General features: G+C 39.8%; 1 protein-coding gene across 1 annotated transcript in view; it reads right to left on the bottom strand.

The window, feature by feature from the left end:
* Nucleotides 1–14,871, bottom strand: part of SORCS3 (sortilin related VPS10 domain containing receptor 3) — a 564,865-nt gene that overhangs the window by 16,904 nt on the left and 533,090 nt on the right. Inside the window, exons 21-22 of the mRNA XM_077748455.1 lie at nt 13,450–13,636; nt 7,777–7,910 (exon numbers count right to left, since the gene is read on the bottom strand). Of these exons, the coding sequence (XP_077604581.1) occupies nt 7,777–7,910; nt 13,450–13,636 (321 nt within the window). The remainder of the gene's footprint in view (nt 1–7,776; nt 7,911–13,449; nt 13,637–14,871) is intronic.

Here is a 14,871-nt window from a genome sequence, read left to right as displayed (position 1 = left end):
AATCCTGAAAGATGAAGATAAGACTGGACACTCTGGATTTTGCATGTCACTCTGTTCCTTCTCCAAAAACAAAGTAGAAGCAACATTTGTAACCTATTCCAGCTGGCTCTGGGAATAGATCATTTATTTCTCTTCTCCTCCAATATTCTGTGTCACTTGCATTTTCTCCTATATTTGATTGGACCTTTCAGAATATTTCAGAATATTTGATTCACCTTGATTGGACCTTTCAGGGGGTGATCACATTTTATTTACTTCGGTATCCCCCACCTTCTGTATCTCCATCTTTGGCCATAGCCTTCAAACAGAATATATATATGTATGATGGATGCGTGGTCAGATCACTGGCTTCTTGCTTTATTCTGTGTTTTCCATTGCCAAACACTTCTAGCATTTTACATAGGTCAGAAAATACATAAACATACATATCTATGACCATTTTAGTTATTTTTCTGCTTTATTATCATAACATATGGGGGTTTCCCAAGAATAGAGAGAAAAAAATAATTATATTATTTTCCTGAGAATTAGGATCTTGATAAAAGCAGGTGCTTATTGAAGAGAAGAATGCAGGTCCTGAGGTTGAAGAGTCATTATTCAGTGGTCAGCTTAAGCCTGTGCCTTTCCAAGTCCCTGTTGTTTATAAGACAGAACAGTACAAGCTGCTATAAGGCAGCTTTTACAGAAAGGTCACAAGCACAGATGAGCAGACTCCCTCTCCTCTCTGTGTGTCAGGACAGCAATGGGAAGGAGACCAAGAATGTGGTCAGCTGGGGATGCATAGAGCAGCTCTTTGAGGGGGTGGGCATGGGCCAGCACTTACAAAGCATACTCATGCACTCTTAACTGAACATGACCTAGACATGTGTGCCAGATCTCTGAAGAGGTTCAAAGATGCAGCTTTCAGACAATGTCTCTGCTGCAAGACTGGAAATCCTTTCCAGCTCAGAATACTCAAGTGGGCCTTGGAAACATGATTTGATTTCTTCTGCTTTAAAATTCTGGAGTCAGACAGACTACCATTGCACCACAAGTATTATGCTAACTGAAATAAGTCAGTCAGAGAAAGACAAATACCATATGATTTCATTCATGTGTGGAATTTAAGAAACAAAACAAATGAGCAAAGGAGAAAAAAAAGAGAGATACATCGAGACACAGGCTTAACTACAGGGAACCAGTTGATGATTTCCCGGAAGGGAAGTGGTGGTGGTGGGGAGGGGGGTGTTACACAGGTGATGGGGATTAAGGAGTGCACTGGTTGTGATAGCACCTGGTAATCTTAACACTTGATTATACACTTGAAACTAATATTACACTGTATGTTAACTAACTGGAATTTAAATTAAAACTTTAAAAAATAAAATAAACCAAAATTAAAGAGCCTGCCTCTGATTCTGCATATCCGTCTCTCTTTGCCCTTCCCTCACTCGCACTGTTTCTCTCTCTCAAAAAAAATTAAAAATAAAATAAAACAAAACAAAATAAAATAAAATAAAATAAAATATAAAATAAAAATACAGTTCTGTAGCTCCATTATTTTATGATGAGGCTGATAGCTGGAAGTGGGCAAGATTAGAGATACTGCCCTACACTTGTGAGACACTTTCTTTTTGTTTGCTGTGTGAAAGAAGAGAGTTATAGAAAGAGATACACTCTTTCCTTTAACTAAGGTCATATCCCCAGAGTTCAAGTATTTTTAAGGCTCAGCAACAATATACGCAAGGGTACAGTCTTCTGAATTAAACAACGAATCAGTTGCACGTAGGTTCTGTGATGTATGTCAACTCCCATGGGGCAGATGGTGGCTGTTTAGTGTCCTGTGTTGAGAAGGAAGCTGAAGTCAAGTTGGGTTCAGTATACCACTGTTGGCCGTGACCATGGAAAAACAATATGTATGCCACAGAGTTGCCATCTCTGGTAGAAGAAGAACAAAGATTTGAAACTCTGGCTTTATTAAATTACTACTGTAATAAATTACCTTGGACAAAGTTCGTCCCCATTTTGGGCCTTAGTTCTTTATCTTTTAAATGAAAGCTTTGGGTTGGAAGAGTTGTGAGCACCTATTCAGCAAGCATAATATAAAGAATCAATGAATGGCTTTTGGAAAACTTTCTAGTCTCTACTGGTCAACCCATTCAATCTTACCTGTTAGAAGACTTTCGCTTGCTTCATTCCTAGTCATACTTTTTTGGAATAAAAACGAGACACCACTATAGACACAACTGAATGGCTAAATTTTCTTTAAAAATGATAATATAAAATATTAAGGATGCAGAGCCAGTGGAACTCTCATACATTTTTTGGTAGGATGTGAAATGACATAAGCACTTAGGAAAAAGTTTATTTTTATAAGAAATTACAACAATTTTTCCAAAGTAGTTGTACCATTTCCTGTTTTATGACAGCAATTACAGTCCTGAGAATTTAGTCAAGAGAAAAGAAAACACATGCCCACAAACAAACAAAAATTTCTTGGAAGCTTATTCATAATAGCCCCAAAATGGAAACAGCCCAGGAATTCACCAATAGGAAAATAATTTAAAAAGCCACAGTATATTCACACAAAGAACATTAAGGCAAAAATATACTGATACATACAAGAGTAGGGATAATTCCCAAACCTATAAGAAATGAAAGAAGCCTTACATAAAGGAGTTCATATGGATGAAGTTCTAGAACAGGCATATCTAATCTATGATGGAAAAGAAAGTAGTGGTTGGTTTTGGGGATTGGGGGTGAGTATTGACTGAGAAAGGGAACGAGAGAAATTTCTGGAGTGATGGTAATACCACATATTTTGACAGGAGTTTGGGTTACATGTGAATGTGTTTGTCAAAACTCAGAAAGTTCACACTTTAGATTTGTTTATTTCATACGGATACATTTTACACCACCGTGGGGAGAAAAATATAAACAAATACTGAACTCTAGCTAATGACTTGCAAGCTTAAGCATTGAGGTGTACTGGTGTTTAAAATTTGAAATCAGTCAAAACTTAAGATTGATGGATGGATGGACAGAACAGATAAGAGAGACACACATGTGATAAAACAAGCATATTAAATGTTAATGGTGGACTACAGATGGTGGGTATATGGATATTCACTGTAAACTTATTTTAACTTTCGTGTATATTTGAAGTTTTCCATAATAAAATGTTGGGAGAGAAGATATGAAAAGAACAATCAATGTGATTTTACTTTTCCTGATTCCATGAATGACTTTCTCTGACCAGGGCTATATTCCATTGTCCTCCATTTTGATTCTATACCCTCAGCTATCATCTTCCCACATTTCATCACCAGGCATTTTTTCCCCTTAACAGCTGTCTCTTCCTGAAATGTTCACTACTTCTATGTCATCTTCTTCAGCTCTCAGTGGTCTATTTCCCCTCTTCCTTCCTCTACACAATCCTGTAACCTTGGACTTGGGTGGCTGAAATCTGCCAGGCAAAGGCACCTCTTTTGAGAGTGGTGAAATTCCTCTTGTCCCTGCACATTTGATCTTCTCTCCATCTGTATGTTTCCCCAGGAGATCCAGGGGCCAAACAAGGGTGCAGGGCTGCAGGACAAAGGGAAGGCCATCTGTGGTGGGAGAGAATGTGCCATCCTACCAGCCAGTCAGGGCTCTGAATCACAGCAAATAGTGCTGAATGGGAACACTTGGTCCCCAGATGGCAGACCACAGGCTTCCATACTAGGGAAGAGGCAGGAGCTAATTTTGTTTTCCAAATTGCTTTTGTTTTTTGTCAACTGCTATGGCATCATGGCTGATTTCACCTTCCCTGCAAACCTGGAACACTCAACAGGATTCCTGAATTCTTTGTTGGCCACCGATACCTAGTGCGCAATGTTAAATTAAATCAAGTATTGTAAGGTTCATTTACTAAATCTATTAGGCAAGCAGACACATTTATTAAGCCAGACCTCTGTTAATCCCAGCAAATTGGCCTTTCAGAGCCCTACAAATCTAACAGGCAGCCGACTGACTTCTCTATGTCTGTGCCTTGTTCAAGCTGCAGTGGCAGTCCACAGTGAGACCCCTTGGAATAATACCTCATTCCTGCCTGGGTTGTGGGCTACATCCCTGCCCACAGAGAATCCCTCATGTGCGACAGGTCACATATTATCCACTGAGCCCAGAAAGATATCGACAAAGCTCTGACTGACTATTTAGTTATGACATTTCCACTTGACTAATGGAACAAGGAGCTTCAGGGAAATCTTTGGAAACTGCAAACCAGTTTCCCAGATGCTGTAAGTCAAGTTAATATTGTACATTATAAAACCTCTACAATTTAAATATATACCTTGATAAAAGCTACCATTCCCAAATTGGACAGACTATGCATTCACTATGCCCACCTTACTTAAATCCTTCTGTGAAATATTTAGTTACAGGTAAAAGGTGTTTACGTGTGAATCTAGTTTATAACTAGAAAAAGTAGAATATGTAATTTTGGATATACTATGATTAGAACTATGTAAAAAAACTTAAATATATACAAAGGCTAGCAAAATGGTATCTATCTAGGTGTTATGACTAAGGGATTAATACGAAAATTCACAGGGGAAAAATTCACTCGAACACACACAACATACACACACACACACACACACACACACAACATTAACTTTCAAAGGTTATTAGCCTAAGTGTTTTCTATGAAAAATGGAATAGTTTTCTCCATCAGTAATGTTCTAATAATTAAATAAAATAATATGTAGCAAGAGCCTCCTACAAAGCAGTAGCAGAAATAAATGCCCCAAATTAGTATTAGCTCCTGGGGCACCTGGGTTGCTCAGTCAGTTTAGCGTCTGACTTGGGCTCAGGCCATGATCTCATGCTTCATAAGTTTGAGCCCCGCATCCAAGCTCTGTGCTGATGGCTCAGAGCCTCGAACCTACTTTGGATTCTGTGTTTCCCTCTCTCTCTGCCCCTCCCCCACTCATGCTCTACCTCTCTCTCTCAAAACTAAACATTAAAAAATTAGTATTAGCTCCTTTTACAGATCAATTTCCTAGTTAACGGGAACCAAACAGCACCGAGTCAGAGCTCTCACCAAAACATTCACAGACACTCATTAATTTACCAATTAAATACCGTGCTCACTGGATTCATCAGGCAATGAGGCCACCTTGATGTGCTTCTGGTATGGTGCTAGCAAAAAGCACTGAAAAGATACTTCTTTCACCTGGACCAAATAACCATTCTTAAATGTAAGCGAAACATGTATGAAAGCAAGTCAGATACACCATCGAAATGTAGATGGCTTTGATGCAAATGATAAGCATAACAGTGACTAATAGTTTCAAGGGCTTACATGTATTCCAAGCACATCTAAGTTACTAATAGTTATTATTACCAGTTACTACTTGTTCACTATTCATTACTAATAGTTACTACTATTATACTCTGACACTACAAAGACCAAAACTGAGGTTCAGAGAAATTGCATGATTGACTACACACATACAGCCTAGAAGAATTGGAGTCTAGACTGCAACCCATATTTCTTATTTGAAAACTGCTCTATTCTGGGTATTTGTGTGACACTTCATGCTCAAGCTTATATGTGGAAATTCATAACCAAAGGAATACCTCAGGTTACTATCACACCAAACCAAACCAAAACTGTAATGCCATTCTGTAATTTGTAAATTCCCTTCTCCTAATACAGCATAACACAGATTAGCTAGAGATATATTTCAAATAATAACTCAGTGAGGTCCATGGATTAGATATTAGTATCCTTGCTCTATAGAGAGAAAAAACACTGAGATTTAGATCAAGTGATTTGTTTAAGCAAACAAGGATAATCATTAGACAAATAGGAATCTGACTCCCCAGTCACTTTGCCCACTTCTGTGTTTATTTATCAAAATTTACCAGATAAAGTAACTAGTAAAGGTCTTAGAATTCAGGTCTTAGAATGCTCAAAGCGGGGAAAAACACTCAAACGAGAAAATGGTGTTGTAGAGAAACACTGCGTCTCTGGCTCCTTGCGGGCTGCTGAGTAAATCCCTGTGTTGATGACGGCCAAGAACTGCCCCCCTTGCACAGAGCAGCCTCAGTAAGGATCACCTGGTAAATGAACACTAACAGAAAAGAATTCCCTGGCTTGACAGCCAAAAGTTCTTAGCAGAGAAATGTACTTACAATCCTCTAATTTTCTCCTCCCAAATGATTCTCTCTTTCCTTTCACCATGTATGCCTGCTGGTGATCGAAGCAGGATTTTAGGGTCTGTAACCTCTAGAAGACAAACAGAGTGATGCAGCTAATGCATCCTGGGGCTGGGGGTGATGGCTGGTGGATGGGAGCTAGGAGACCTGGCTCCACAATTAACCAGATGTTTGACCTTGGGATGCTCATCTCACGCAGGGAGCTTCACTTTTCTAATGTACCAAATGGGGATCTTAATAACTAACTTCTGTATCTCTTGTCCTGGTGAATAATCATTCCAGAAATGCAAAAGCATCATAATGTATATTAAGAAACTGACTTGAAAATATACAGCAAGAACAATGCAAACAGAAAAGGGTCCCTTGGACCCATAAGTCTAGGTCTTTTATCAACCCATCCTAACTCCCAGTTTTTATATCAAATAAAAAGGATCCATTTAGTGAGTACCTAACATATACTAGGGAGATACATAGCATCTTACTTAATTTTTACAACAATCAAAATGATATAGGCATTATTCTCTCCAATTTGTATTGAGTGAATTCAATTTTAGGTCAAATGACTTCATCAAGCTCACACAGCTGGCATTGTCTCTGTGACTCCAAAGTCCATGTTCTCACCACAATGTCATGCTACCTCCTTAAAGAAGACAGGGTGAATCATCTCCCACTCTTACCTTGCAGGGGCTGAAGTTCTTTTTGGTCATCTCAAAACAAACAAAACTGTCAATGTTCACTCCTTTTTTAAAGGAATTACTACACTAGAACTGAATATTTATTTCTCCTTTCTTGAGAGAGCCAGCATTCCCAAGTCTGACATAATACCTTATTTTTTTTTTTTTTTTAATGAAAGGTCTCTCTAAGATGGTCAATGCCAATCACCTCAAGAAAGACCAAGAAAAATGCAAAGACAAAATCAGGAAGAGAGAGAAACACAAAGCTCTTACATTTAGAGACCCTCAGCCTAAGTGCTCCCAGCTCCTCTTATACAAGTTTAGTCACTGACACAGGTGTTATTGTCACCAATTGCTAGGACTAGGGAGGATGTGCCAAGTTCAGAGTTTGGCCCTCTTAGTCCCATTCTTCAAGGCTTGGCCTATAAAAGAACCCAAAGAGAACCCTGGGCTTCATAGATCACCTAGTAGGTCTTGGAGAAGGGTTCTTTACATACATGCATTACTGGATTTGATTTCCATGTCTCTGTATTTAGAGATCGAATTCACATTTCCAGATGGAATCACTGGGTCTCAGAGATGCTACGTGACTTCCTTAACATTACATAGCTTGTGCTTGGAGAGCCCAGGATTAAAACAAAATAGAGCAAATGAAGTTTTAGAAATACTGATTATGGAAGCAGGTGTGTATAAGCTTCTCAAAGTACTCTTTCTTCCTCAGGATTGTTTGAACTTTCCTTATTATAGTAATGAATCTAGTATAGAGATGTAGGTGGTGTTCAATTATGTGGATTTAAAGATTCATTAAGTACTCCCTACTGCCCCCATCCCCAGGGCCCCCAACATCAACTTGGTAACTGGAAGATAGAAGAATTCAGCACAAATCTACTCAGACATGCATCAGAAGGGGCCGAACCTTTGTGCTATTGCCGAACCACCAGAAATAGGTGAGGGTCCCCAGTTGACTGGGCCACACAACTGCACTGATGTTGACCTCCTTATTTCTTATGGCGACAAATGGAACTCGGAGATGAACATGCTCCACGGGACCTGAGGGAACAAGGAAAATGATGTCAGTGTTTATGTTCTTGGAATAAACAAACTTCATCGCACTCCCTGATTTTTAATTTTAACCCCTATTACCATAAACTATAATAAAACAAGGATCACAAACTCACAAATGCTGAGATGTGGGTGTGCGCTTGAAATAAAGCACCTTGTATAGAAGGGTACACATCAGGCTTCAGACTTTTTGAGTGATTTCTGAAACATGTTTACATCTGATGTGCCTAACCATGAATACTTAGGAACGTCCAATCCAAGGACAAAGTTAGTTTACTAGACATTTAGCCAATAAATAGGAAGATAAATAGCAGTCTCTTTCATTTCTGAGAATTAGCCTGTATTGTGATGTGGGGTCAGTGCAGCGTACAGAGGGCTCTTCCATTATCCTTGATTGTTAATTGGTTCTACCCTCTTCAACACTCTGCCATTGTGCCCATCATCTGTGATACTCAGGGGGTCTCATCTGGAAGCTGGGAAGGCTGTTTTACAAAAAGGAAAATGTGTATCTCCCTAAATTAAAGGAGAAACAGATTCTGGGTTCCCAAATAATAAAAAAGCTGGTTGCACAAAGGTGAGCAAAGTTCTCTTTTTTTTTCCCCTCAGAAAACTGATATAAGCAGCAAGTAAGAGAATATATATGAACATATCCTACTCATAATAAATGAGGATTTTAGTTTAATTCATTTTCAAAAGAAAGTAAGAGGAAAAGGCTGATGGAAGATATTAACAGGTCAGTGTTGCACTGTGGGGGTGGATATGTTATTTTTTTTTTTTTTTTAACTCTGTGGGGTTTTCTCCTCTCCCCCCCCACCCCACTGCTCCTTCCTCTTTTCCTTTCCTTTTTTCTCTTTTCCTTCCTTCCCTTTTCCTCCTTTCCCTTCTTTATGTCCTTCCTACTTAACCAAACCCAATTAAATTCTTCTAATTACTTGTTCACACTATGCTAGCACAAATATTCCTGGTTTCCACCATGATAATGTTGAGAGTGAACTAAAGATCAAGATTGCAGTACACCCATCTTTTTAGCTGGGGGTCTTGAGTTCTTTTCATAGGTGGGATATTTTTCAGGCCACTCAGCCTTCACTATTTACATCTTGGGTCATTTTGGAGACAGCTTGGTTTAAAGGGAAGAAAACATATGGCTTCTTCTCATTTCTGGTCTGGTTTACATTTAGCTGTATGACCTTTTCCTCCTTCTTAGAGCCTCAACCATACATGGTCCTCTACTATTATTCTGTCCCTTACCTTCCTTATAGGAATAAGAACATATGAATGTGAAAAAAAAAAAAAAAAAAAAAAAAAAGAACATATGAATGTGATGTGTGGATGTTAAAAGTACCATACTGTTAATTCTGGGTGGGCACTATTTCTACCACCACCACACTCACTGTCTCGTGCACCACTACGTAAAAGTCCCTCTAAGTGGAGTTCTTCTGAGTCTCACTGGGCATCTCCTGTATTGTAGGTACATTTATATTGGGGAGAAGGTGCTTGGACAAAGACTAATGCTTAATTGAGGAGAGCATCAAGACCTGTCTACCACGGTCTATACTGTACTTTCCTGAACAGTCAACATGTGTTTGAGGATCTGTGTATCTACAGCTTGAAAACACTCTTTGACTACAGCTCTCTGACCTGACCACAGACATATGGCCCTCAAGGTTTCTTCCAGCAAATAGTTTCTTCCAGCAAATAATTTCAACCTTGTCACTTCAGATACACATTTGGCTGAAGGTTTAATTATTTTCTTTTACATCTTTAAATGTTTATTTATTTTTGAGAGAGAGAAATAGAGCAAAAGTGGAGGAGAGGCAGAGAGAGACAGAGACACAGAATCTGAAGCAGGCTCCGTGCTCTGAGTTGTCAGCATAGAGTCTGATGTGGGGCTTGAACTCACAAACCACAAGATCATGACCTGGGCTGAAGTTGGACAACTTACTGACTGAACTAGGCACCCCTGAAGGTTTAGTTATTTTCAATAAGAAACCTGCTCAATTATTTTTTGTATGGTTTGATTGTTGGTGAAAATACAAATACCCACGATGTATGAGAAAGCACTGACTACTTTTGTGACTTTATTTACTAATTTTTAGGACCTTATCTGATTCATCTTTCTTTGTTGTTTGTGTTTCACTGATCCATGGGTAGGAGAATGAGATAGTGGGAAGGAGTCCCAGACAGCCATGTCCTACGAAGGAAATGAGAACTCTGTGTCTTACAATAACACCCCAGAGTCATTTTATGTGCCCAGAAACAGAGCTCATTCTTCCCCTGCTGGGAAACAGGCCCTTTACCAGTCATTGACTAGGAGTCAATGCTCCTGTTATATCCCTCCCTCAAAATGCATGATGCTCATTCCCGTGGCAAGCTCATCAGAAGCCCGGGCCTTTCCACAGTTAAGTGGTGATACTGCTAATGGCTTGTGGCACTGGAAATTCTCCTCACCTTTCTGTCACTCAGGGCCTTGGCCCAGCTAAACATTGTCAGGTACTTTGATGCCCAAAAAGATAAAAGGAGATATACTCATTGCAAACAGAGGGATACACTTTCCATGAATTGGCACACCATCAAACATGATCACACTGATTCCAGCTTCAAGACAAGCATGTTTGGGTAAATAGAATTTCAAGAAACAACAACATGTAATAGCTTTGTAGTGTAAAGAACCTGAACCAGATACTCCAGGCTTCAACCTAGGGACACACCATTGACCAGGGAGAAGAGAAGGGAAGGATTCAGGAGGGAACACAGAAAACTCCTAAAATCCTCACTGTCAAGTAGTGTTTCTTTTGATAAAAATCTAATAATCTGTGCGAGATGGGTTATTATGGGTGGCTAACAACTACTTTTGTTAGCTAATGGCCCAAGGTGAGGCCAAGAGCAGTTTCCACAATAATAACTGTCTGGTAAATGCAGCCGTGATTGATTTGGAGGGAATTACGAGCATGATAAAAGTTTCAAGGAACATTTCCTCCTTCATGCACATAACCCACAGTATAAATCAGTTCCTTGCTGTTGTGATTTTTGCCACTAAGATACACTGGTCTTTGTGCCCTTTGGGCAAGGTCCGCTATTGTTAGAATTAGGAATATGGGTGGGCCAGGTCGTTGGGATAGAGGAAAGTAAATTTTCCCTCTCTGTCTTCATTTTTAAATGCAATAGAAGTGTCAGGCAGAAAGTTAGTAATTACTATCCCAAGTAACAGTCATCAGGTGCCAAGCTGGGAGGTAAGTGGCATTTACATACTGTGCAGAACAATGTTAATATAGACCTGAAATTGCCATCCTTACTTACAAAGACTTGTGTGCAAGATTGGTTCTTGCCAACATCTGGAAACTTGGCTTTGGGAGTATTTCCAGTCAATAGTTAACTGCTAAGAGTGGTTCACTATGCCTAGATACTTTATGCCAACAATACAACAAGTTTATTCTGAAAATGTATTTTCCTTAGGGTGTCTGGAATTCTGGCATATGCTAGGCAGAGGATGCCTGACTGACCAGTCCCCCCACCAAAAAATCATGGTTACTGAATTTCTAAGGAGTGTCTCTGGTAAACAGTCCTTCTCACATGCTGCTAAAACTCCTTGCTGGAGGAATTACACATGTCTTGCATGACATCATGGTGGGGGCTGACTCTCTGGACATCATGAATGGTTACCTCCAGACTTTGCCCCATGGCCCTTTTCCCTTTGCTGATCTTGCTTTGTCATCTTTCACTGTAACAAATCACAGTCTTAGTATTATTATATGTTGAGTCCTGTGAGTCCTTTTAGTGAATCAACAAACCCAAGAGGGTGGTCCTGGGGACCCGTGAATCATATGCATAATCCAATTTGTTTCTCATAGCTTTCCTATAACCTAAGTATTAAAGATGAGCAACCAGAAGTTTGTAAAGAGTAAGGAAGTTGACCAATATTAGATATTTTAAAAAAGAGATACGATCAGATTTTCAACAGAGGCCCGTTTGCTCTAAACCATGGCTCGTGAACACCCTGCATGCCACCTACCTGGGTTTTGGACCTGGTGCTTCGGGCACAGAATGGGTGTAGAATGGTTATCACGACTAGTGTTATTAATGGCCCATTTCTAGTAGTATCTGCCCTCCCCCAACAGAATGTAAACTCTGCAAGACTCAGGCCATATCTGTATTGTGGCTTCCCTAGTGCCTTACTGAATGCCTTGCATATATTCAGAACTCAACAAACATCTGTTGAATAAATTAGTAAATAATTTTATTTCCTGTTTGCTGTTACAAAAGCCCTGTGAGGCAAAGTACCAGTTAGAATTAAGCCATTTTGAAATTGGAGTTCAGAAGACCCAGAGAAGAAATAATTGTCTCGTGGCCACGTAGCCTGGCATCGTTTGGAATATAACTGATCTAGAATCCAGGTGTCCCCCTGTGCTCTTCCCCTATCACTGCTGGCCCTTGTGCTACTATTATAATCAAAATGCTAGAAGACTAAATAGCTTACTGTTTTATAGAAACCTTTTAAATGTGGTCTGTTTATAAAGTGGAGTTTATGTCATCACTGGATTAGAGATACTCCTTGTATTCACTTAGACTCTTTTGGAACATACAATTTTCACCCTATATGGTGTATTACTCCTAAAACATCATGGGGTATATAAATTAGAACCAGAGAATTCCTTAGGCCCATGAGTGTCACTGATAAAGCCACAGGAAATCAATACCAGCCCCATAATAACATGTCTTGAACCAACATGCTAAAATCATAATATCTAAGATTCATTTTACATGAATTAAGTCCCAGGATAGCAAATACACAAAATGTATTTAGTACAAAGTACTTTGGAACTTCAGCTGTTGTTCTGATTTGGGCCAAGCAACAGTCAATAGTAATGCAATATGTCCTAGGTAAACAAAGACATTTTGGGAAAAAAAACCATAAAATTAAAAAAAATTTATAAAAACATTTTGGAGAGTCCTTAGAATTGTTTACAATAGGAGTGAACTTACAGTAATCTTGGATGTAAGAATTACATTCTTTTGTGTGCTTAGTTCTACATTTTCAGAAATCTATATAGGTTTCTTTAAGCCTTCTTTGGTTCTTCCAACAGAGATNTTTTAATAAAAAAATATATATATATATAAAAAAAGAAATTTATTTTGCTTGGGCTGCCTTCACTTACAGTAGCTTGGAAGCGAATGTGTGGTGGTGAACCAGGTGAGCTGCCTCTTCCTATATTCTTAGGAGTCTCCAAACCAAAGGGAAAGGACTTTTACCTGATGCGTGTCTGCATGTGCACACTTCCATCAGAGCACAGTGGGACTGAAAAGCAGGGGCTGTTTGGTAATGTTATCCAAACTTTCAAGATGTTCAATCTACTTCAGTGTCAGAAAATTGAAACACGGGTGAGCACACATCTCAGTCTCTCAATTTGGGCCATTACAAAAGGGTAGTTGTCACAGCAAAGCTAGTCTCAGCTCTGCATCCCAGAAGTCTGGACACTGGAAGTTGTCAACTGGGAAGAATATAAGAAAGGAGACGGCTCATGCTACTTACAAACCACATGCAGGAAGAGGACAGCTGTGTCTGAGCCCAGGTTGTTCTCTGCATAGGCCGTCACCTGGAAGATCCCCGCACTCTTGTACACGTGCTTGATGCCATCCTCAATGGGGCTGAAGTTAGCATAGGACACGGCAATCCCATCCCCAAAGTCAAGCTGGATGTTTGTCCTTTGGAGATCACCCTGGATGGGGGAATAGCAGTTGGCCTGGGCTCACTCACATGTCCAGTCTGACTCCTATTGGATGCTTGGTCCTGTGCCTTCTGTATCAGCCTCTTGAGGACCTAGAGCCTCTCCCAGGGGGCTGTAGCACCCTCCACAGAATCACTGGACTTACAGGATATCCACTGGGAGTCATGGGGAGGTACTATGGATCTGTTGTCCCCAGAATCCCAAGTTCAGGGCAGCCTGAGCTGGTTTGACATGGGCACAAGGGGACAAGGTAAAGCCTCTAGGGAGCTCTACACNCACACACACACACACACACATACAGTTTAATTATTCCTCTCCCGAGTCATAAGAATAACAACAGCAATAACAGTAACAGCTAACACTTACTAAGTTTCTTTTCAGTTCCAAGAAATTGATCTCACAACTTTATAATGCAGAAAGTATTACTTTCCCAATTTTACAAACGGGGACAAAAATAAATTAAATAAATAGACCAAAGACTCACAGCTAGTAGTGGAAGAGACAAATTTTGAACCCAGGCAGTCTGTTTTCAACACTAATGCTCTCAACTACAATGCTATAACTATAATTATTCCTACGTTTTAACATTTATTACATTCCAAGCATTATGCTAATCACTTAATATATCCTATACCACACCTTCAAAGTAACTCTATGAGGTAGGATGATTATGCCCAGTCTACACATGGATACTACGTAGCAGTCAAAATTATATCCATGCTCTGTTGACCTTAGATTTCCCTAAACCTGCCTAAGACTATGTTCCCTGAAGCCTTTTCCAATTATCCCAGCTCACAGATGCCTCTGCCTCTTGGAAGGCCAAGAGTGACCTGGGGGAGTGATGTCATCAGTTCAGGGGAGTGCATCTTACCACCCCAAGCCGATGCTCAGCTTCTTAAGAGCTGATGCTGAACCCCACCCTTCCTTGTTCTTCCTCCCACTATACTGGGTCAGCACATTGGATAAATGCAATTGAACCTGACCACAAAACAAGGATTCTAGATGAAAAAGAAGAATTGGATCTCTCTGTTTACAAAGATGGCTGATGAAATTAAAAGAAAAAGGATATACATCATGGGGAATTATGAGCCAATCCTTATGTCCAGTCAATGTGCATTGATCACACTTTCATGTTCTGTCTCTTCCCCCATGGCAACCCAGGTGTGAATGAAATATTGATAGGTGTTCCCTTGCCCCCTGCACAATGTTAACTATCCTTGAGTTTA

Source organism: Crocuta crocuta, unplaced genomic scaffold (assembly GCF_008692635.1).
Source record: "Crocuta crocuta isolate KB4526 unplaced genomic scaffold, BGI_CrCroc_1.0 scaffold619, whole genome shotgun sequence".
Lineage (NCBI taxonomy): Eukaryota > Metazoa > Chordata > Mammalia > Carnivora > Hyaenidae > Crocuta > Crocuta crocuta.
This window is presented reverse-complemented; position numbering and strand designations above follow the sequence as displayed.